General features: G+C 45.6%; 1 protein-coding gene across 1 annotated transcript in view; it reads right to left on the bottom strand.

Annotated features, from left to right (window-relative positions):
• The window catches only part of LOC124031512 (E3 SUMO-protein ligase PIAS1-like), a 47,828-nt gene extending 24,597 nt beyond the window's left edge, over positions 1-23,231 (bottom strand). The window contains 8 exon segments of the mRNA XM_046342835.1: positions 110-161; positions 164-229; positions 8,734-8,868; positions 12,200-12,290; positions 12,856-12,903; positions 14,343-14,427; positions 14,631-15,048; positions 23,130-23,231. Of these exon segments, the coding sequence (XP_046198791.1) occupies positions 110-161; positions 164-229; positions 8,734-8,868; positions 12,200-12,290; positions 12,856-12,903; positions 14,343-14,427; positions 14,631-15,048; positions 23,130-23,153 (919 nt within the window). The 5' untranslated portion in view covers positions 23,154-23,231.
• Positions 23,232-23,678: the final 447 nt, after the last annotated feature.

The raw sequence follows: 23,678 nt of genomic DNA, 5'->3' as shown, positions 1-23,678 counted from the left end.
CAATCTCTGCTGTTAACTTCTCTTTGACTGTAGAGAGAGAGAGAGACAACACAATCTCACTTGGTTTATGGGTCCATGCAGCACCATCTAATATCAGAGAGCCACCTACTGAGAGCTCTCTGAGTGGTAGGAGAGAGGATGCCTTTGACTGTAGAGAGAGACAACGTAGTCTCTGTAGCAGGGTTGTGGATGTCTGCTGTCTGACCAGGTAGACTGCCATGGAGAAACTCTGAGAGAGGAGACAACAGGAGGGTCACAACGAACCATGATGACTCAACATCATACATGAAAACCATTATTTACCCTTCATACTACTGACTGGGGTTATTTTGGGTATTGAATTGAGAAAAAAATAAATGCTCCCAAATACTCTCCCAAACTCTGCCAATGGGATAAATATTTGATTCAACTAAAATATAGAACTCAGATCCACATTAGCACTGACCCCATATAGAACTCAGATCCACCCCACATTAGGACTGACCCCATATAGAACTCAGATCCACCCCACATTAGGACTGACCCCATATAGAACTCAGATCCACCCCACATTAGGACTGACCCCATATAGAACTCAGATCCACCCCACATTAGGACTGACCCCATATAGAACTCAGATCCACCCCACATTAGGACTGACCCCATATAGAACTCAGATCCACCCCACATTAGGACTGTGGATGTCCCTGACCAGGTAGACTGCCATGGAGAAACTCTGATAGAAGACAACAGATCCACGAACCATGATGACTCAACATCATACAAAACCATTATTTACCCTTCATACTACTGACTGGGGTTATTTTGGGTATTGAATTGAGAAAAAGAACTCAGATCCACAATTAGCAATGGGATAAATATTTGATTGACCCTAAAATATAGAACTCAGATCCACATTAGCACTGACCCCATATAGAACTCAGATCCACCCCACATTAGGACTGACCCCATATAGAACTCAGATCCACCCCCATTAGGACTGACATTAGGACTGACCCCACATTATAGAACTCAGAACTGACCCCATATAGAATCCACCCCACATTAGGACTGACCCCATATAGAACTCAGATCCACCCCACATTAGGACTGACCCCATATAGAACTCAGATCCACCCCACATTAGCACTGACCCCATATAGAACTCAGATCCACATTAGCACTGACCCCATATAGAACTCAGATCCACATTAGCACTGACCCCATATAGAACTTAGATCCACCCCACATTAGGACTGACCCCATTTAGAACTCAGATCCACCCCACATTAGGACTGACCCCATTTAGAACTCAGATCCACATTAGCACTGACCCCATATAGAACTCAGATCCACCCCACATTAGCACTGACCCCATATAGAACTCAGATCCACCCCACATTAGCACTGACCCCATATAGAACTCAGATCCACCCCACATTAGCATTGACCCCATATAGAACTCAGATCCACCCCACATTAGCACTGACCCCATATAGAACTTAGATCCACCCCACATTAGCACTGACCCAATTTAGTTGACCGGACCATTGTTTGATTGAAAGGTTGTTGGTCGACCAAGTTAATAGTTGATACAATGTTTCATGTTCATTACAGACTGGCCATGTATAGCCACTCTGATTTATAGGATATTTATTTTTTAAATCAGGATATTTTCTACCTGCAGGCTGCAATGTTTTTACTTGTTGGCTTTACCTTGTTGGCTATTTTTACATATTGGCAATGGTAATAGAAGTTACTTTTAGATTTGTATAATTTTCCATTTAGATATACAGCGCATTCAGAAAGTATTCAGGCCCTTTGACTTTTTCCACATTTTGTCACGTTGCAGCCTTATTCTAAAATGTATTAAATTGTTTATTTCCCTCATCAATCTGCACACAATATCCCATAATGACATCACAATACCCCATAATGACATCACAATACCCCATAATGACATCACAATTCCCCACTGTGAGTAGAAGCATCCTGCCATAGGCCCTCCCACTCCCATTGTTTCACTAGCAGCCATGATAATGCTGGGGCGTGAATAAAGAAAACTAAGCCATACGTTTGGTCATTGTTTCACTAGCAGCCATGATAATGCTGTGGCGTGAATAAAGAAAACTAAGCCATACGTTTGGTCATTGTTTCACTAGCAGCCATGATAATGCTGGGGCGTGAATAAAGAAAACTAAGCCACACGTTTGGTCATTGTTTCACTAGCAGCCATGATAATGCTGTGGTGTGAATAAAGAAAACTAAGCCATACGTTTGGTCATTGTTTCACTAGCAGCCATGATAATGCTGTGGTGTGAATAAAGAAAACTAAGCCATACGTTTGGTCATTGTTTCACTAGCAGCCATGATAATGCAGTGGCGTGAATAAAGAAAACTAAGCCATACGTTTGGTCATTGTTTCACTAGCAGCCATGATAATGCTGTGGCGTGAATAAAGAAAACTAAGCCATACGTTTGGTCATTGTTTCACTAGCAGCCATGATAATGCTGTGGCGTGAATAAAGAAAACGAAGCCATACGTTTGGTCATTGTTTCACTAGCAGCCATGATAATGCTGGCGTGAATAAAGAAAACTAAGCCATACGTTTGGTCATTGTTTCACTAGCAGCCATGATAATGCTGTGGCGTGAATAAAGAAAACTAAGCCATACGTTTGGTCATTGTTTCACTAGCAGCCATGATAATGCTGTGGCGTGAATAAAGAAAACGAAGCCATACGTTTGGTCATTGTTTCACTAGCAGCCATGATAATGCTGTGGTGTGAATAAAGAAAACTAAGCCATACGTTTGGTCATTGTTTCACTAGCAGCCATGATAATGCTGGGGCGTGAATAAAGAAAACTAAGCCATACGTTTGGTCATTGTTTCACTAGCAGCCATGATAATGCTGTGGCGTGAATAAAGAAAACTAAGCCATACGTTTGGTCATTGTTTCACTAGCAGCCATGATAATGCTGTGGTGTGAATAAAGAAAACTAAGCCATACGTTTGGTCATTGTTTCACTAGCAGCCATGATAATGCTGGGGCGTGAATAAAGAAAACTAAGCCATACGTTTGGTCATTGTTTCACTAGCAGCCATGATAATGCTGTGGCGTGAATAAAGAAAACTAAGCCATACGTTTGGTCATTGTTTCACTAGCAGCCATGATAATGCTGTGGCGTGAATAAAGAAAACTAAGCCATACGTTTGGTCATTGTTTCACTAGCAGCCATGATAATGCTGGGGCGTGAATAAAGAAAACTAAGCCATACATTTGGTCATTGTTTCACTAGCAGCCATGATAATGCTGGGGCGTGAATAAAGAAAACTAAGCCATACGTTTGGTCATTGTTTCACTAGCAGCCATGATAATGCTGTGGCGTGAATAAAGAAAACTAAGCCATACGTTTGGTCATTGTTTCACTAGCAGCCATGATAATGCTGTGGCGTGAATAAAGAAAACTAAGCCATACGTTTGGTCATTGTTTCACTAGCAGCCATGATAATGCTGTGGCGTGAATAAAGAAAACTAAGCCATACGTTTGGTCATTGTTTCACTAGCAGCCATGATAATGCTGTGGCGTGAATAAAGAAAACTAAGCCATACGTTTGGTCATTGTTTCACTAGCAGCCATGATAATGCTGTGGCGTGAATAAAGAAAACTAAGCCATACGTTTGGTCATTGTTTCACTAGCAGCCATGATAATGCTGTGGCGTGAATAAAGAAAACTAAGCCATACGTTTGGTCATTGTTTCACTAGCAGCCATGATAATGCTGTGGCGTGAATAAAGAAAACTAAGCCATACGTTTGGTCATTGTCTTTCAGGATCAATGGATGAAACACCGTCAATAAAATTACAGAAAGTATTCACACTTATTCCACATGTTGTTGTGTTTTAGCCTGAATTATAAACAGACTTAAAAATACATGTTTTTTAAAAGAAGGTCTTACCCATCTACACACAATAGCCCATAAAAACAAAGTGAAAACATGTTTTTATAAATGTTTTCAAAAGTATAGAAAATGTTAAATGAAATCTCATTTACAGTAAATTTACTAATTTACAGTACCAGTAACAGTTTGGACACACCTACTCAGGATTTTTCTTTATTTTTACTATTTTCTACATTGTAGAATAATAGTGAAGACATTAAACACTATGAAATAACACACATGGAATCATGTAGTAACCAAACAAGTGTAAACAAATCTAAATGTGTTTTATATTTGAGATTCTTCAAAAGCCACCGTTTGCCTGGATGACCGCTTTGCACACACTTGGCATTTTCTCAACCAGCTTCACGAGGTAGTCACCTGGAATGCATTTCAATTAACAGGTGTGCCTTTTTACAAGTCAATTTGTGGAATTTCTTTCCTTCTGAATGCATTTGAGCCAATCAGTTGTGTTGTGACAAGGTAGGGGTGGTATACAGAATATAGCCCTAGTTGGTAAAAGACCAAGTACATATTATGGCAAGAACAGCTCAAATAAGCAAAGAGAAAACAGTCCATCATTACTTTAAGACATGAAGGTCAGTCAATACGGAACATTTCAATCACTTTTAAAGTTTCTTTAAGTGCAGTCGCAAAAATCATCAAGCACTATGATGAAACTGGCTCTCATGAGGACCGCCACAGGATAGGAAGACCCAGAGTTACCTCTGCTGCAGAGGATAAGTTCATTAGAGTTAACTGTCTCTCATGAGGACCGCCACAGGATAGGAAGACCCAGAGTTACCTCTGCTGCAGAGGATAAGTTCATTAGAGTTAACTGGCTCTCATGAGGACGGCCACAGGATAGGAAGACCCAGAGTTACCTCTGCTGCAGAGGATAAGTTCATTAGAGTTAACTGGCTCTCATGAGGACGGCCACAGGATAGGAAGACCCAGAGTTACCTCTGCTGCAGAGGATAAGTTCATTAGAGTTAACTGGCTCTCATGAGGACCGCCACAGGATAGGAAGACCCAGAGTTACCTCTGCTGCAGAGGATAAGATCATTATCCTTCAGAGTTCAAGTAACAGAGTTCAAGTACCAGACACATCTCAAAATCAACTGTTCAGAGGAGACTGTGTAAATCAGGCCTTCATGGTCGAATTGCTGCAAAGAAACAACTACTAAAGGACACAAATAATAAGAAGAGACTTGCTTGGGCCAAGAAACACGAGAAATGGACGTTAGACCGGTGAAATTAGAATTCAAGGCACACTTAACCAGCATGGCAACCACAGCATTCTGCAGCGATACGCCATCCCATCTGGTTTGCACTTAGTGGAACTATCATTTGTTTTTCAGCAGGACAATGACCCTACACACCTCCAAGCTGTGTAAGGGCTATTTCACCAAGTAGGAGAGTGATTGAGTGCTGCATCAGATGACCTGGCCTCCACAATCACCCGACCTCAACCCAATTAAGATGGTTTGGGATGAGTTGGACCACAGAGTGAAGGAAAAACAGCCAACAAGTGCTCAGTATATGTGGGAACTCCTTCAAACGCATTCCAGGCGAAGCTATTTGAGAGAATACCAAGTGTGTGCAAAGATGTCATCAAGGCAAAGGGAGGCTACTTTGAAGAATCTCAAATATAAAATACATTTTGATTTGTTCAACACTTTTTTGGTTACTACATGTTTCCATATGTGTTATTTCATAGTTTTGATGTCATCAGTATTATTCTACAATGTAGAAAATAGTAAAAATAAAGAAAACCGCTTGAATGAGTAGGTGCGCCCAAACTTGACTGGTACTGTAAGTAGCCACACCCCTTTGCTGTGACACTCCAAATTGAGCTCAGGAATATCTCATTTACATAAGTAGCCACACCCCTTTGCTGTGACACTCCAAATTGAGCTCAGGAATATCTCATTTACATAAGTAGCCACACCCCTTTGCTGTGACACTCCAAATTGAGCTCAGGAATATCTCATTTACATAAGTAGCCACACCCCTTTGCTGTGACACTCCAAATTGAGCTCAGGAATATCTCATTTACATAAGTAGCCACACCCCTTTGCTGTGACACTCCAAATTGAGCTCAGGAATATCTCATTTACATAAGTAGCCACACCCCTTTGCTGTGACACTCCAAATTGAGCTCAGGAATATCTCATTTACATAAGTAGCCACACCCCTTTGCTGTGACACTCCAAATTGAGCTCAGGTGCATCCCATTTCCTTTGATCATCCTTGGTGTCACTACAACTTGATTGAAGTCCACCTGTGGCCAAGTCAATTGTTTGGACATGATTTAGAAAGAAACACACCTGTCTATATAAAGTCCCAGAGGTGACAGCGCATGTCAGAGCACAAACTACAGTATATATACCATGAAGTCCATGGAACTGTCCATGTAGCTCCGAGATAGAATTATGATGAGGCATATATCTGGGAATAAAGGGTATAAAACTATTCCTAGAGTGTTGAAAGTTTCCAAGAGCACCGTGGTCTCTTCATCATAGGGAAATTAAATTGAACAAATATGGAACTACCCAGACTCTGCCTAGAGCTGGCCGTCTGACCAAACTGGGCAACAGGGAATGAAGGGCCTCGGTCAGGGAGGTGACCGAGAACCCAATGACCACTCTGACAGAACTCCAGATTCCCTTGGCTGAGATGGGAGAACCTGCCAGAAGGACAACAGTCTCTAAAGCATTTCAACAATTTGGGCATTATGGAAGAATGGCCAGACGTAAGCCACTCCTGAGAAAAAGGCACATGACAGCACACCTGGAATTTACAAAAAGGCAGGTGAAAGTCTCACAGCACAAGGCTAATGATTATGTGATCTCATGAGACATTCAATTGAACACTTTGGCCTGAATTCAAAGAGCTACATTTGGAGGAAACATACCCAAGAGGACTCAGAGCTGATACAGACATACCCAAGAGGACTCAGAGCTGATACAGACATACCCAAGAGGACTCAGAGCTGATACAGACATACCCAAGAGGACTCAGAGCTGATACAGACATACCCAAGAGGACTCAGAGCTGATACAGACATACCCAAGAGGACTCAGAGCTGATACAGACATACCCAAGAGGACTCAGAGCTGATACAGACATACCCAAGAGGACTCAGAGCTGATACAGACATACCCAAGACGACTCAGAGCTGATACAGACATACCCAAGACGACTCAGAGCTGATACAGACATACCCAAGACGACTCAGAGCTGATACAGACATACCCAAGACGACTCAGAGCTGATACAGACATACCCAAGACGACTCAGAGCTGATACAGACATACCCAAGACGACTCAGAGCTGATACAGACATACCCAAGACGACTCAGAGCTGATACAGACATACCCAAGACGACTCAGAGCTGATACAGACATACCCAAGAGGACTCAGAGCTGATACAGACATACCCAAGAGGACTCAGAGCTGATACAGACATACCCAAGACGACTCAGAGCTGATACAGACATACCCAAGAGGACTCAGAGCTGATACAGACATACCCAAGAGGACTCAGAGCTGATACAGACATACCCAAGACGACTCAGAGCTGATACAGACATACCCAAGACGACTCAGAGCTGATACAGACATACCCAAGAGGACTCAAAGCTGTAATCCCTGCCAAAGGTGCTTCTACAAAGTACTGACTCAGGGGTGTGAATAATTACGCAAATTAGATATTTTTTGTATTTCAAATTCAATAAATTTGCAAAATGTTCTAAAAACACGTTTGTCATTATAGGGTATTGTGTGTAGATGACCGAGAAAAAATCTATCAAAAAGCGATTTTGAATTTAGGCTGTAACAACAACAGTGCTGAATACTTTCTGAAAGCACCGAGTATATTTCACAGTTTGGTGTTCAACTCTTTTAAATGGCAGTTACTTCAGAAATATGATCATTTATAGTTACTTAAATTCTAAAAACAAAATGATACTAAAAATCGAATTATGGTAAATCAGCGTTTTAGTACTAATGTGGATTGAAAAAAGCTAGACACTGTTTAGGGTTAAAAAAAATATTTAAAATATATATTATTTATTTATTTTTGCAAATTAACAGTTGGTATTCCATGGTCATAAAATATATCGGTAGTAGAAGGGTTGATCGGATAAAATGGAATAGAACATAAAAGATGTATTATCCATGCAATCTGGAAATGCCTTTGGCTTCACAGGGGCAAATACCTAAAACACACCATGTTCTCATGCCACAGCTCTCCTTCAACAGTCAGTCAATCAGCCAGTCATCTTCAGGGAGGCAAAATTATGGGAACTCTACAAAAATGTCCAGGTTTTCAAAAAATCCTTGTTGGAGGATTCTGGATGTCCTGCTTATTTCATTCCCTTTTGATTACGTGAATCTACCAACCAAATGTGTTTATTTGTTTCATTATTTAACCTGGAAATTCTGGGGAAATTAGCAGAACTTTCCAACTCTAATCACCCTGCATTCATTACCCTGTCTGTCTATTACATCACCCTCCATTCATTACCCTGTCAATCTATTACATCACCCTCCATTCATTACCCTGTCAATCTATTACATCACCCTGCATTCATTACCCTGTCTGTCTATTACATCACCCTGCATTCATTACCCTGTGTATCTATTACATCTCCCTGCATTCATTACCCTGTCTATCCATGACATCACCCTCCAATCTTTACCCTGTCAATCTATTACATCACCCTGCATTCATTACCCTGTCTATCCATGACATCACCCTCCAATCTTTACCCTGTCTATCCATGACACCACGATATATTCCTTACCCTGCCTATCTCTGAGGTCCACGACACCACGATAGTGTTGGGTACTGTGGTGGACAGTCTGACCAGTGACGTGATGTTGATGGGGCGACTCGGCCGTTTGGGTTCCACTCCGTTTTTGGTTGGAGGAAGGTAGCCCTGAGGAGGAAGAAGAGACAACAGGGTCAATGTCAGTTGGTTTAAGTTGACGCAAGCAACTCCAAGGTTGTGGGTTCAATTCCCGCGTAGGGATCAGAAACATACAACAAAAAAATGTACGTACTGTAAAACCCTTTGGATAACAGCGTCTGTAGTTATAACAGTGATATATACAGAGCATTCAGAAAGTATTCAGACCCATGGACTTGTCCCACATTTTGTTACGTTACAGCTAGAGGTCGACCGATTAATCGGAATGGCCGATTAATGAGGGCCGATTTCAAGTTTTCATAACAATCCTTAAATCGGTATTTTTGGACACCATTTTTTTTTACAACTTTATTTAATCTTTATTTAATTTATTTAACAAGTCAGTTAAGAACATTCTTATTTTCAATGACGGCCTAGTGGGTGGGTTAACTGCCTTGTTCAGGGGCAGAACGACAGGTTTTCACCTTGTCAGCTCGGGGGATCCAATCTTGCAACCTTACAGTTAACTAGTCCAACGCAATAACGACCTGCCTCTCTCTCGTTGCACTCCACAAGGAGACTGCCTGTTACGCGAATGCAGTAAGCCAAGGTAAGTTGCTAGCATTAAACTTATCTTATAAAAAACAATCAATCATAATCACTAGTTAACTACACATGGTTGATGATATTACTAGATATTATCTAGCGTGTCATGCGTTGCATATAATCTGACTGAGCGTACAAGTATCTAAGTATCTGACTGAGCGGTGGTAGGCAGAAGCAGGCCCGTAAACATTCATTCAAACAGCACTGTCGTGCGTTTTGCCAGCAGATCTTCGTTGTGCGTCAAGCATTGCGCTGTTTATGACTTCAAGTCTATCAACTCCCGAGATGAGGCTGGTGTAACCGAAGTGAAATGGCTAGCTAGTTAGCGTGCGCAAATAGCATTTCAAACGTCACTCGCTCTGAGCCTTGGAGTGGTTGTTTCCCTTGCTCTGCATGGGTAACGCTGCTTCGATGGTGGCTGTTGTCGTTGTGTTGCTGGTTCGAGCCCAGGGGGGAGCGAGGAGAGGGACGGAAGCTATACCGTTACACTGGCAATACTAAAGTGACTATAAGAACATCCAATAGTCAAAGGTTAATGACATACAAATGGTATAGAGGGAATTACAGACCAGTATCCCTTCTTTCTTTTCTCTCCAAAACTCTTGAACGTGCCGTCCTTGGCCAGCTCTCCCGCTATCTCTCTCTGAATGACCTTCTTGATCCAAATCAGTCAGGTTTCAAGACTAGTCATTCAACTGAGACTGCTCTCCTCTGTATCACGGAGGCGCTCCGCACTGCTAAAGCTAACTCTCTCTCCTCTGCTCTCATCCTTCTAGATCTATCGGCTGCCTTCGATACTGTGAACCATCAGATCCTCCTCTCCACCCTCTCCGAGTTGGGCATCTCCGGCGCGGCCCACGCTTGGATTGCGTCCTACCTGACAGGTCGCTCCTACCAGGTGGCGTGGCGAGAATCTGTCTCCTCACCACGCGCTCTCACCACTGGTGTCCCCCAGGGCTCTGTTCTTGGCCCTCTCCTATTCTCGCTATACACCAAGTCACTTGGCTCTGTCATAACCTCACATGGTCTCTCCTATCATTGCTATGCAGACGACACACAATTAATCTTCTCCTTTCCCCCTTCTGATGACCAGGTGGCGAATCGCATCTCTGCATGTCTGGCAGACATATCAGTGTGGATGACGGATCACCACCTCAAGCTGAACCTCGGCAAGACGGAGCTGCTCTTCCTCCCGGGGAAGGACTGCCCGTTCCATGATCTCGCCATCACGGTTGACAACTCCATTGTGTCCTCCTCCCAGAGCGCCAAGAACCTTGGCGTGATCCTGGACAACACCCTGTCGTTCTCAACCAACATCAAGGCGGTGGCCCGTTCCTGTAGGTTCATGCTCTACAACATCCGCAGAGTACGACCCTGCCTCACACAGGAAGCGGCGCAGGTCCTAATCCAGGCACTTGTCATCTCCCGTCTGGATTACTGCAACTCGCTGTTGGCTGGGCTCCCTGCCTGTGCCATTAAACCCCTTCAACTCATCCAGAACGCCGCATCCCGTCTGGTGTTCAACCTTCCCAAGTTCTCTCACGTCACCCCGCTCCTCCGTTCTCTCCACTGGCTTCCAGTTGAAGCTCGCATCCGCTACAAGACCATGGTGCTTGCCTACGGAGCTGTGAGGGGAACGGCACCTCAGTACCTCCAGGCTCTGATCAGGCCCTACACCCAAACAAGGGCACTGCGTTCATCCACCTCTGGCCTGCTCGCCTCCCTACCACTGAGGAAGTACAGCTCCCGCTCAGCCCAGTCAAAACTGTTCGCTGCTCTGGCCCCCCAATGGTGGAACAAACTCCCTCACGACGCCAGGACAGCGGAGTCAATCACCACCTTCCGGAGACACCTGAAACCCCACCTCTTTAAGGAATACCTAGGATAGGATAAGTAATCCCTCTCACCCCCCTTAAGATTTAGATGCACTATTGTAAAGTGACTGTTCCACTGGATGACATAAGGTGAATGCACCAATTTGTAAGTCGCTCTGGATAAGAGCGTCTGCTAAATGACTTAAATGTAAATGTAATGTAAATAGTCCTATAATTCCTATAATAACTACAACCTAAAACTTCTTACCTGGGAATATTGAAGACTCGTGTTAAAAGGAACCACCAGCTTTCATATGTTCTCATGTTCTGAGCAAGGAACTGAAACGTTAGCTTTCTTACATAGCACATATTGCACTTTTACTTTCTTCTCCAACACTTTGTTTTTGCATTATTTAAACCAAATTGAACACGTTTCATTATTTATTTGAGGCTAAATTGATTTTATTGATGTATTATATGAAGTTAAAATAAGTGTTCATTCAGTATTGTTGTAATTGTCATTATTACAAATAAAAAAATCGGCCGATTAATCGGCATCGTCTTTTTTGGTCCTCCAATAATCGGTATGGGCGTTGAAAAATCATAGTTGGTAGACGTCTAGTTACAGCCTTATTCTAAAAAGGATGAGGGGGGGGAAATAAGGCCGTAACGTTATAAAATGTTGAAAAAGAGAAGAGGTCTGAAAACTTTCCACATGCCCTGTATATTATATGACTACATTTTCCTAGAGTAGTTATTAATGCAGGGTTTCCTATCCTGGTCCTAGGGAACCTAAAGGGTTGATTCAAGTAACGGCTTGATGAGGAGCTGATGAGTGAAATCAAACCCAACAACGTGCAGCCCTTTAGGTCCCCAGGACCAGGATAGGAAACACCGGCTTAATGAGTAGTACTTAGCGGTTGGCTGTCAGACAGACTCACCGGGAGGTTGCAGGGTTTGCTGTTGACTTTCACACACAGGTTGGGCGGGAAATGGTCTTCCTGGGTACAACTCGTCTCTGATAAACAAAACCTGGGACAGAAAATACAGAGATCAATAACTAATACAACAGAAGAATATGACACATCCCATAACCAATTCAGATGACAGACCCAGGAATACACAGTAGTCAGTCATTAGTCAGTCATCTCATGAAGCAGCGTATTAGTGAAGGCATGTCTCGATTTTACTTAGTGAACACGAGTCCTACAGTGAACACGAGTCCTACAGTGAACACGAGTCCTACAGTGAACACGAGTCCTACAGTGAACACGAGTCCAACAGTGAACACGAGTCCTACAGTGAACACGAGTCCAACAGTGAACACGAGTCCTACAGTGAACACGAGTCCAACAGTGAACACGAGTCCTACAGTGAACACGAGTCCTACAGTGAACACGAGTCCAACAGTGAACACGAGTCCAACAGTGAACACGAGTCCTACAGTGAACGAGTGCTAGAGTGAACACGAGTCCTACAGTGAACACGAGTCCAACAGTGAACACGAGTCCTACAGTGAACACGAGTCCTACAGTGAACGAGTGCTAGAGTGAAGAGGTGAAATAAAGAACAGGCTAGACCACCAAAGGAGCCTTACCTTAACTGAACCTGGACCGCAAAGTCACACTTGGTCCCAGAGATGTCCCTGTAGACAGACAGAGACAGAGAGACAGAGAGAGACAGGCAGACAGAGAGAGACAGGCAGACAGACGGGCAGACAGACAGACAGACAGACAGACAGACAGACAGACAGACAGACAGACAGACAGACAGACAGACAGACAGACAGACAGACAGAGACAGAGACAGAGACAGACAGAGAGACAGACATGCAGAAACAGGCAGACAGACAGACGGGCAGACAGACGGGCAGACAGACAGACAGACAGGCAGGCAGACAGACGGGCAGACAGACAGGCAGACAGACAGGCAGACAGACAGGTAGATTTAGGTGAGAAGTCCAGCAAAGTGAGAATAATAACCATGACTTTCAAATAGAACATGCATTATCCAATCGACTTGCAGTTTATAAACTGTATTTCTTCCATGTCTATGTTATTTTTCATAAGGAGAATAACTCCTAGCGCGAGTATGAATTGAAACCAGTCACATCCTTATCGGAGGGAGATACTGTAAAGACAGACACGCTCTGTGGTTCTGTGTGTTTTATTGCTTTAGATAAGGGCATCATGTACAGCGGTCAGTCCTTAGTTCTCCTTTCCCCCCCCTCCCCCACTCTCTTATTCTCTCCCCCACTCTCCCCGCCACTCCCTTCCCCCTCCTATTCTCTCTCCTCCCGCCCCCCTCTCAACTCTCTTTCCCCTTCCTCCCGGTCCCCTATCCTCCCCTCTCCTTCCTGTCCCCTATCCTCTACCCCCCCCCAGTCCTCAAACTATTCTCCACTCCCCTCCCCCTTCCACTCCGCTATTCTCCCTACCACCCTCCCGTCTCCCGCCCCCTTCCACTCAACTCTCTTTCCCTTTCCTCCCCTCTCCGTCCCCTCTCCCCTATTCTCTCCTCCTGTCCCCTTCCCCTAATCTCTCCTTCCTGTCCCCATCCTCTAACCCCCCATCCTCTAACCCCCCATCCCCTAACAACCCCCCCATCCCTAACCACCCCCTCCGCTATCCCCAAACCACCCCCATCCCCTAACAACCCCCCATCCCCAACCACCCCCTCCGCTATCCCCAAACCACCCCATCCCCTAACAACCCCCCCATCCCCTAACAACCACCCCATCCCTAACCACCCCCTCCGCCATCCCCAAACCATCCCCATCCTCTAACAACCCCCCATCCCCTAACCACCCCCCGCCATCCCCAAACCACCCCCATCCCCCCATCCCCAAACCACCCCCATCCCCATCCTCTAACAACCCCCCCATCCCCAAACCACCCCCATCCCCAAAAATCTGTCGTTCTGCCCCTGAACAAGGCAGTTGAACCCACTGCTCCTAGGCCGTCATTGACATGCCTAGTTAAATAAATAAAATAAATCACCCCTCCCCCATCCTCTAATCATCCCCTCCCCCATATTCCCCTCCCCCATATTCCCCTCCCCCATATTCCCCTCCCCCAGTCTTACATGGAGCTGCTGATCTGCTGGACCTGCTGAGGTGTCAGTGCAAAGGCATAACACGTCTCCTGGAACCGCTGACTGTTGTCTGAGGCTGGGGACAAAAGCACACAGAGAGGTGGATGAAGACTCAGCCAACTCACCAAGACAGACAATGACATAGAAGCACATTTGGTCCATCCACTTAATTGCAGGTGCAGAGTACAAACGGTAAATTGATCAAAGAAAGATACCTGCACACTGTTGAATTCTATCACATGAGAAGCCAGACAGACAGACACGCACCAGACTACTCACCCAGGCTGGTGGGTTTGATGAGCTCATCCAGCATGTCATAAAAGGGCAGTCTCTGCAGCTTGACGTCAGGGTGTACGGGGTGAAGGGAGGAGGGCAGGTGGGGCAGGCCCAGCTCGTGTTTGGGCCCAAGCAGGGAGAGGGGCGAGGGGGACCCGTGGCTGTCAAACCCCAGCGAGGTGAGGCCTCCAGACAGGGTGGAGTGGACACTGGGCAGGGCCAGGTCCACCGGAGACACCATCTTGGTGGGGAAGCGGCGTCTGTACAGCTCCTTCACCTTCATCTGGACAGCGGGGCTGCAGCCGGCCTTAAGGAGGTGCAGGGCTTTGGTCAACAGTTCGTGTTTGCGGCCGTGTTTGTTGCGTCCTGCGTAGCCTAGTAACACTTGTAGCTCTGAAACACGAAGGCTCATCACCATTTGCTTTGGGAGGAAGGAAATTATCATAAGTATTATTGCAGGATTAGGACAGATCAACAGAACATGCTGGCATTACACTCTGGCTTTGTCTCACTGCAAAGCTACATTTTGGGGAACACAACTTGTGTGAGTAAAGGGACAATCAACAGGTATTTTATAACTTCTGAAATAGTCAATTATGTTGTGGTGGCAAGTATATGTTTTATTTCACCAGCGACAGCGAGGCTGGAAGACACTAGACACCACAGGAGTCTATGGTCTTGTCTCTAGGCTGGAAGACTCTAGACACCAGAGGAGTTTACAGTCTTGTCTCTAGGCTGGAAGACTCTAGACACCAGAGGAGTTTACAGTCTTGTCTCTAGGCTGGCAGGCTCTAGACACCACAGGAGTCTACGGTCTTGTCTCTAGGCTGGCAGGCTCTAGACACCACAGGAGTCTATGGTCTTGTCTCTAGGCTGGCAGGCTCTAGACACCACAGGAGTCTATGGTCTTGTCTCTAGGCTGGCAGGCTCTAGACACCACAGGAGTCTATGGTCTTGTCTCTAGGCTGGCAGGCTCTAGACACCACAGGAGTCTATGGTCTTGTCTCTAGGCTGGCAGGCTCTAGACACCACAGGAGTCTATGGTCTTGTCTCTAGGCTGGCAGGCTCTAGACACCACAGGAGTCTATGGTCTTGTCTCTAGGCTGGCAGGCTCTAGACACCACAGGAGTCTATGGTCTTGTCTCTAGGCTGGCAGGCTCTAGACACCATAGGAGTCTATGGTCTTGTCTCTAGGCTGGCAGGCTCTAGACACCACAGGAGTCTATGGTCTTGTCTCTAGGCTGGCAGGCTCTAGACACCACAGGAGTCTATGGTCTTGTCTCTAGGCTGGCAGGCTCTAGACACCACAGGAGTCTATGGTCTTGTCTCTAGGCTGGCAGGCTCTAGACACCACAGGAGTCTATGGTCTTGTCTCTAGGCTGGCAGGCTCTAGACACCACAGGAGTCTATGGTCTTGTCTCTAGGCTGGCAGGCTCTAGACACCATAGGAGTCTATGGTCTTGTCTCTAGGCTGGCAGGCTCTAGACACCACAGGAGTCTATGGTCTTGTCTCTAGGCTGGCAGGCTCTAGACACCACAGGAGTCTATGGTCTTGTCTCTAGGCTGGCAGGCTCTAGACACCACAGGAGTCTATGGTCTTGTCTCTAGGCTGGCAGGCTCTAGACACCACAGGAGTCTATGGTCTTGTCTCTAGGCTGGCAGGCTCTAGACACCACAGGAGTCTACGGTCTTGTCTCTAGGCTGGCAGGCTCTAGACACCACAGGAGTCTATGGTCTTGTCTCTAGGCTGGCAGGCTCTAGACACCAGAGGAGTCTATGGTCTTGTCTCTAGGCTGGCAGGCTCTAGACACCACAGGAGTCTATGGTCTTGTCTCTAGGCTGGCAGGCTCTAGACACCACAGGAGTCTACGGTCTTGTCTCTAGGCTGGCAGGCTCTAGACACCACAGGAGTCTACGGTCTTGTCTCTAGGCTGGAAGGCTATGGTCTTGTCTCTAGGCTAGACACCAGAGGAGTCTATGGTCTTGTCTCTAGGCTGGCAGGCTCTAGACACCATAGGAGTCTATGGTCTTGTCTCTAGGCTGGCAGGCTCTAGACACCACAGGAGTCTATGGTCTTGTCTCTTGGCTGGCAGGCTCTAGACACCACAGGAGTCTATGGTCTTGTCTCTAGGCTGGCAGGCTCTAGACACCATAGGAGTCTATGGTCTTGTCTCTAGGCTGGCAGGCTCTAGACACCATAGGAGTCTATGGTCTTGTCTCTAGGCTGGCAGGCTCTAGACACCACAGGAGTCTATGGTCTTGTCTCTTGGCTGGCAGGCTCTAGACACCATAGGAGTCTATGGTCTTGTCTCTAGGCTGGCAGGCTCTAGACACCATAGGAGTCTATGGTCTTGTCTCTAGGCTGGCAGGCTCTAGACACCATAGGAGTCTATGGTCTTGTCTCTAGGCTGGCAGGCTCTAGACACCATAGGAGTCTATGGTCTTGTCTCTAGGCTGGCAGGCTCTAGACACCACAGGAGTCTATGGTCTTGTCTCTAGGCTGGCAGGCTCTAGACACCATAGGAGTCTATGGTCTTGTCTCTAGGCTGGCAGGCTCTAGACACCACAGGAGTCTATGGTCTTGTCTCTAGGCTGGCAGGCTCTAGACACCATAGGAGTCTATGGTCTTGTCTCTAGGCTGGCAGGCTCTAGACACCATAGGAGTCTATGGTCTTGTCTCTAGGCTGGCAGGCTCTAGACACCATAGGAGTCTATGGTCTTGTCTCTAGCCTGGCAGGCACTAGACACCATAGGAGTCTATGGTCTTGTCTCTAGGCTGGCAGGCTCTAGACACCATAGGAGTCTATGGTCTTGTCTCTAGGCTGGCAGGCACTAGACACCATAGGAGTCTATGGTCTTGTCTCTTGGCTGGCAGGCTCTAGACACCATAGGAGTCTATGGTCTTGTCTCTAGGCTGGCAGGCTCTAGACACCATAGGAGTCTATGGTCTTGTCTCTAGGCTGGCAGGCTCTAGACACCATAGGAGTCTATGGTCTTGTCTCTAGGCTGGCAGGCTCTAGACACCATAGGAGTCTATGGTCTTGTCTCTAGGCTGGCAGGCTCTAGACACCATAGGAGTCTATGGTCTTGTCTCTTGGCTGGCAGGCTCTAGACACCATAGGAGTCTATGGTCTTGTCTCTTGGCTGGCAGGCTCTAGACACCAGAGGAGTCTACAGTCTTGTATCTAGGCTGGCAGGCTCTAGACACCATAGGAGTCTACAGTCTTGTCTCTAGGCTGGCAGGCTCTAGACACCAGAGGAGTTTACAGTCTTGTCTCTAGGCTGGAAGGCACTAGACACCAGAGGAGTCTACAGTCTTGTCTCTAGGCTGGCAGGCTCTAGACACCATAGGAATCTAAGGTCTTGTCTCTTGGCTGGAAGGCACTAGACACCAGAGGAGCTTACAGTCTTGTCTCTAGGCTGGCAGGCTCTAGACACCAGAGGAGTCTACAGTCTTGTCTCTTGGCTGGAAGGCACTAGACACCAGAGGAGTCTACAGTCTTGTCTCTAGGCTGGCAGGCTCTAGACACCAGAGGAGTTTACAGTCTTGTCTCTTGGCTGGAAGGCTCTAGACACCAGAGGAGTTTACAGTCTTGTCTCTAGGCTGGAAGGCACTAGACACCAGAGGAGTCTACAGTCTTGTCTCTAGGCTGGCAGGCTCTAGACACCAGAGGAGTCTACAGTCTTGTCTCTAGGCTGGAAGGCACTAGACACCAGAGGAGCTTACAGTCTTGTCTCTTGGCTGGAAGGCTCTAGACACCAGAGGAGTTTACAGTCTTGTCTCTAGGCTGGAAGGCACTAGACACCAGAGGAGTCTACAGTCTTGTCTCTAGGCTGGCAGGCTCTAGACACCAGAGGAGTCTACAGTCTTGTCTCTTGGCTGGAAGGCTCTAGACACCATAGGAGTCTATGGTCTTGTCTCTAGGCTGGCAGGCACTAGACACCAGAGGAGTCTATGGTCTTGTCTCTTGGCTGGAAGGCACTAGACACCATAGGAGTCTACAGTCTTGTCTCTAGGCTGGCAGGCTCTAGACACCAGAGGAGTCTACAGTCTTGTCTCTAGGCTGGCAGGCTCTAGACACCAGAGGAGTCTATGGTCTTGTCTCTTGGCTGGAAGGCACTAGACACCATAGGAGTCTATGGTCTTGTCTCTTGGCTGGAAGGCTCTAGACACCAGAGGAGTTTACAGTCTTGTCTCTAGGCTGGCAGGCTCTAGACACCAGAGGAGTTTACAGTCTTGTCTCTTGGCTGGAAGGCTCTAGACACCAGAGGAGTTTACAGTCTTGTCTCTAGGCTGGAAGGCACTAGACACCAGAGGAGTCTACAGTCTTGTCTCTAGGCTGGCAGGCTCTAGACACCAGAGGAGTCTACAGTCTTGTCTCTTGGCTGGAAGGCTCTAGACACCATAGGAGTCTATGGTCTTGTCTCTAGGCTGGCAGGCACTAGACACCAGAGGAGTCTATGGTCTTGTCTCTTGGCTGGAAGGCACTAGACACCATAGGAGTCTACAGTCTTGTCTCTAGGCTGGCAGGCTCTAGACACCAGAGGAGTCTATGGTCTTGTCTCTTGGCTGGAAGGCACTAGACACCAGAGGAGTCTACAGTCTTGTCTCTAGGCTGGAAGGCACTAGACACCAGAGGAGTCTACAGTCTTGTCTCTAGGCTGGAAGGCTCTAGACACCAGAGGAGTCTACAGTCTTGTCTCAAGCAGCACTCCTACACTAAGATGCTTCATGGATAGATTCATTCGGTGGTGATCTGTGGGCAAAAGGGTCTCTCCTCTACACAAATTACAACCGGAACCTAGCCTTCACTAGACAAAATAGCATTCATTCCACCTCAAAAAGCAACCGGAAAGAGATTTGACACCCACCATCTCAGATTGCTCTGAAATCCTTTATGTAGTTAGAAACAGATTAGCATTCCTGAGACATTAATTGCATCTCTGAGAAATTAAGCTAATTGACTGCACTCAAATTGGCCATTAAATATAGGAATTAACATCCAATTTATTGTTATCATGAGCAAAAGCTATTGGTTTTCTACCTAAAGTTGCAAAGAGAATGTGATCCACATAAGAGAACATCAAACTTTATAAAAGGGTGTGGTTGCGACAGTAACAGAGGCATGTAGTTGGCAAAACACGGTACTTTCACAGTCATTTACCCGTAAAGAATGAAATAAATGGCTGCCTGCCTGTCTGTCTGCCTGTCTGCTTTTCTGTCTGTCTCTCTGTCTGTCTGAATGTAAAGAATGAAATAAATGGCTGCCTGTCTGTCTGCCTGTCTGTCTGCTTTTCTGTCTGTCTGAATGTAAAGAATGAAATAAATGGCTAGTTTCTCTAAACAGGGGAAGAAAATCATCACCAGACTCACAGGGAATACATTACAGAGGATGAAGGAGAAATACTCTTAGCAACAGACTCACAGGGAATACATTACAGAGGAGCAATACTCTTAGTAACAGACTCACAGGGAATACATTACAGAGGAGCAATACTCTTATCACCAGACTCACAGGGAATACATTAGAGGAGCAATACTCTTATCACCAGACTCACAGGGAATACATTACAGAGGATGAAGGAGAAATACTCATAGCAACAGACTCACAGGGAATACATTACAGAGGAGCAATACTCTTAGTAACAGACTCACAGGGAATACATTACAGAGGAGCAATACTCTTATCACCAGACTCACAGGGAATACATTAGAGGAGCAATACTCTTATCACCAGACTCACAGGGAATACATTACAGAGGATGAAGGAGAAATACTCATAGCAACAGACTCACAGGGAATACATTACAGAGGAGCAATACTCTTAGTAACAGACTCACAGGGAATACATTACAGAGGAGCAATACTCTTATCACCAGACTCACAGGGAATACATTAGAGGAGCAATACTCTTATCACCAGACTCACAGGGAATACATTACAGAGGATGAAGGAGAAATACTCTTAGCAACAGACTCACAGGGAATACATTACAGAGGAGCAATACTCTTAGTAACAGACTCACAGGGAATACATTACAGAGGAGCAATACTCTTAGTAACAGACTCACAGGGAATACATTACAGAGGATAAAGGAGAAATACTCTTAGTAACAGACTCACAGGGAATACATTACCAGACTCACAGGGAATACATTACAGAGGAGCAATACTCTTAGCAACAGACTCACAGGGAATACACTACAGAGGAGCAATACTCTTAGTAACAGACTCACAGGGAATACATTAGAGGATGGAGGAGCAATACTCTTAGTAACAGACTCACAGGGAATACATTACAGAGGAGCAATACTCTTAGTAACAGACTCATAGGGAATACATTAGAGGATGGAGGAGCAATACTCTTAGTAACAGACTCACAGGGAATACATTACAGAGGAGCAATACTCTTAGTAACAGACTCACAGGGAATACATTACAGAGGAGCAATACTCTTAGTAACAGACTCACAGGGAATACATTTCAGAGGAGCAATACTCTTAGTAACAGACTCACAGGGAATACATTACAGAGGATGAAGGAGAAATATTCTTAGCAACAGTTCCATACTACAGTTTATTTAACTAGGATAGTCAGTTAAGAAGAAATTATTACCGGGTAAGTGCCTGGTTCAGGGGTAGAACGACAGATTTTTACCCTGTCAGCTCAGGGATTTGATCTAGCAACCTTTCAGTTACTGGCCCAACGCTCTAACCACTAGGCTACCTGCCTCTCTAACCACTCGGCTACCTGCCTCTCTAACCACTCGGCTACCTGCCTGTCATGGGAAACTGATACTGTCTACTGGTTGTTGGGTTGGGGTGTGCCGGGGGTGGGTGGCTATTGATCATTTTATTTGATTCCTCGTGTCTTACTCATTGTTAGGAAGAATTATGGTCCAAAATCAGATGTTAAGTACTATGTTTATTGAAGATGAATCCTATAAATCAAAATGGCCCATTTGGGTGCAATCAATGAGTTTAATTTCTCAGAGATCAAATTATACTTCAACAAAATAATGTTTCAGGAATGCTAATATTATGTTTCTAAATGACATGGAAGTGAAGTGAATACATGGAGAAAATAAGTGCTGCGGTAGCCTACAAAGTATATAGCTTTACATTAAAATAGGTTGGTGTTGACCGGCATCCCTGTTAAATAAAAGGCTAAATCAAATTTGAAAAAAGTATCACTCACAAACACCAAGTCATTACAGGTGTGTTTACAGACGCTTCTGTGTTATTTGGTTTCACTGTACAGGTAAAAGCATGGAGAGTGCTTCTGATCACACATTGACTGGCCTACTAATAGTTCTGCCTTTGTCACTCCGTTATTCAGATTTCACACTGCTGGCTAAAATAGTTAGTTAGCCACGGCTAACCGTGGTAGTTACACCAGTTAGCTACGGCTAACCGTGGTAGCTACACCAGTTAGCTACGGCTAGCCGTGGTAGTTACACCAGTTAGCTACGGCTAGCCGTGGTAGTTACACCAGTTAGCTACGGCTAGCCGTGGTAGTTACACCAGTTAGCTACGGCTAACCGTGGTACTTACACCAGTTAGCCACGGCTAGCCGTGGTAGTTACACCAGTTAGCTACGGCTAACCGTGGTAGCTACACCAGTTAGCTACGGCTAGCCGTGGTAGTTACACCAGTTAGCTACGGCTAACCGTGGTAGTTACATCAGTTAGCTACGGCTAACCGTGGTAGTTACACCAGTTAGCTAGCTACGGCTAACCGTGGTAGCTACACCAGTTAGCTAGCTACGGCTAACCGTGGTAGCCACTCCAGTTAGCTACGGCTAACCGTGGTAGTTACACCAGTTAGCTACGGCTAACCGTGGTAGTTACACCAGTTAGCTACGGCTAACCGTGGTAGCCACTCCAGTTAGCTACGGCTAACCGTGGTAGCCACTCCCGTTAGCTACGGCTAACCGTGGTAGCCATAGCTACGGTAACCTCCACCCACCTGTAGTGACCAATCTTTGACGTCACTATCGTCATTCTAAACCAGCTGATTATCAAAACTGCTTAAAAAGTCGACACGTTCAACTGTTATCAGCTAAACATTCTTTAAGGCCGTCTGGTCCAGGACCAATGCTACGGAGCTAGCTTATTAGCTAACCTTTGGTTGGAAAATGCTGACTGGCGGGAAAAACATATGCAGTTTTGGCTGGTATAACAGGGTTCTGGCAATGTATTACACATTTATATGAAATATTAACTGGCGAAATTGGTAAGCTAACCACACAACAACTAGTTTACTACTGTAATTCGCTAGCATCAAGCTGCGAGGCAGGCAAGACTCAATCGTAGCTAGCTAACAATAACAATGCTACCTACGACTTCCACTGAGTTTTCTACAAAAATGAAAAACATAACCAATAGCTAATAAAGTAAATACATCAAATAAAGAAGATTCCAACTACATGTAACCCACGGGTATGACTTAAAAACAAAATACAGCCTTTTTTTGTCAAATGTAATTTTGGCCTAGGCTTTACCTTCAGTTCCGCACTCTCCGCCATCTTGTAACTCTGAGCGCAGGCGTGAAAGCGAGGAGACTAGGAGGCAGACTAGACCGCGGGAGTGAATCTCAATAGTTGTTTTGATACCTTGACTCTACTCTTTAAATTGCTCTCACAATTGACCTGTAGATGGCAATCTCGCACTACATAAATCCATTGACTTTATATTTAGATACATCCCTTACAACCATTATTCAGTATTTGCGACTTAATTTCAAATGATGAAGAAACGCATTAGGTTACAAGTGTGTAAAAAGTTACATTTGAGGATAAAATCACCACTATGGCATTCTATATACCCACTATTAACAGTCTGCCACCACTATGACAAGCTATAGCCCCACTATTAACAGTCTGTCACCACTATGACCTTCTATATACCCACTATTAACAGTCTGTCACCACTATGACCTTCTATATACCCACGTCTACCTTTGACTCATTCCTCTCTGCCTCCTTCTTTCCACTCCTCTCCTCTTTTGACCTCACCCTCTCTCCTTCCCCCCCTACTCACAAGGCAGGCAA

Source organism: Oncorhynchus gorbuscha, linkage group LG01, assembly GCF_021184085.1.
Source record: "Oncorhynchus gorbuscha isolate QuinsamMale2020 ecotype Even-year linkage group LG01, OgorEven_v1.0, whole genome shotgun sequence".
Taxonomy (NCBI): domain Eukaryota; kingdom Metazoa; phylum Chordata; class Actinopteri; order Salmoniformes; family Salmonidae; genus Oncorhynchus; species Oncorhynchus gorbuscha.
This window is presented reverse-complemented; position numbering and strand designations above follow the sequence as displayed.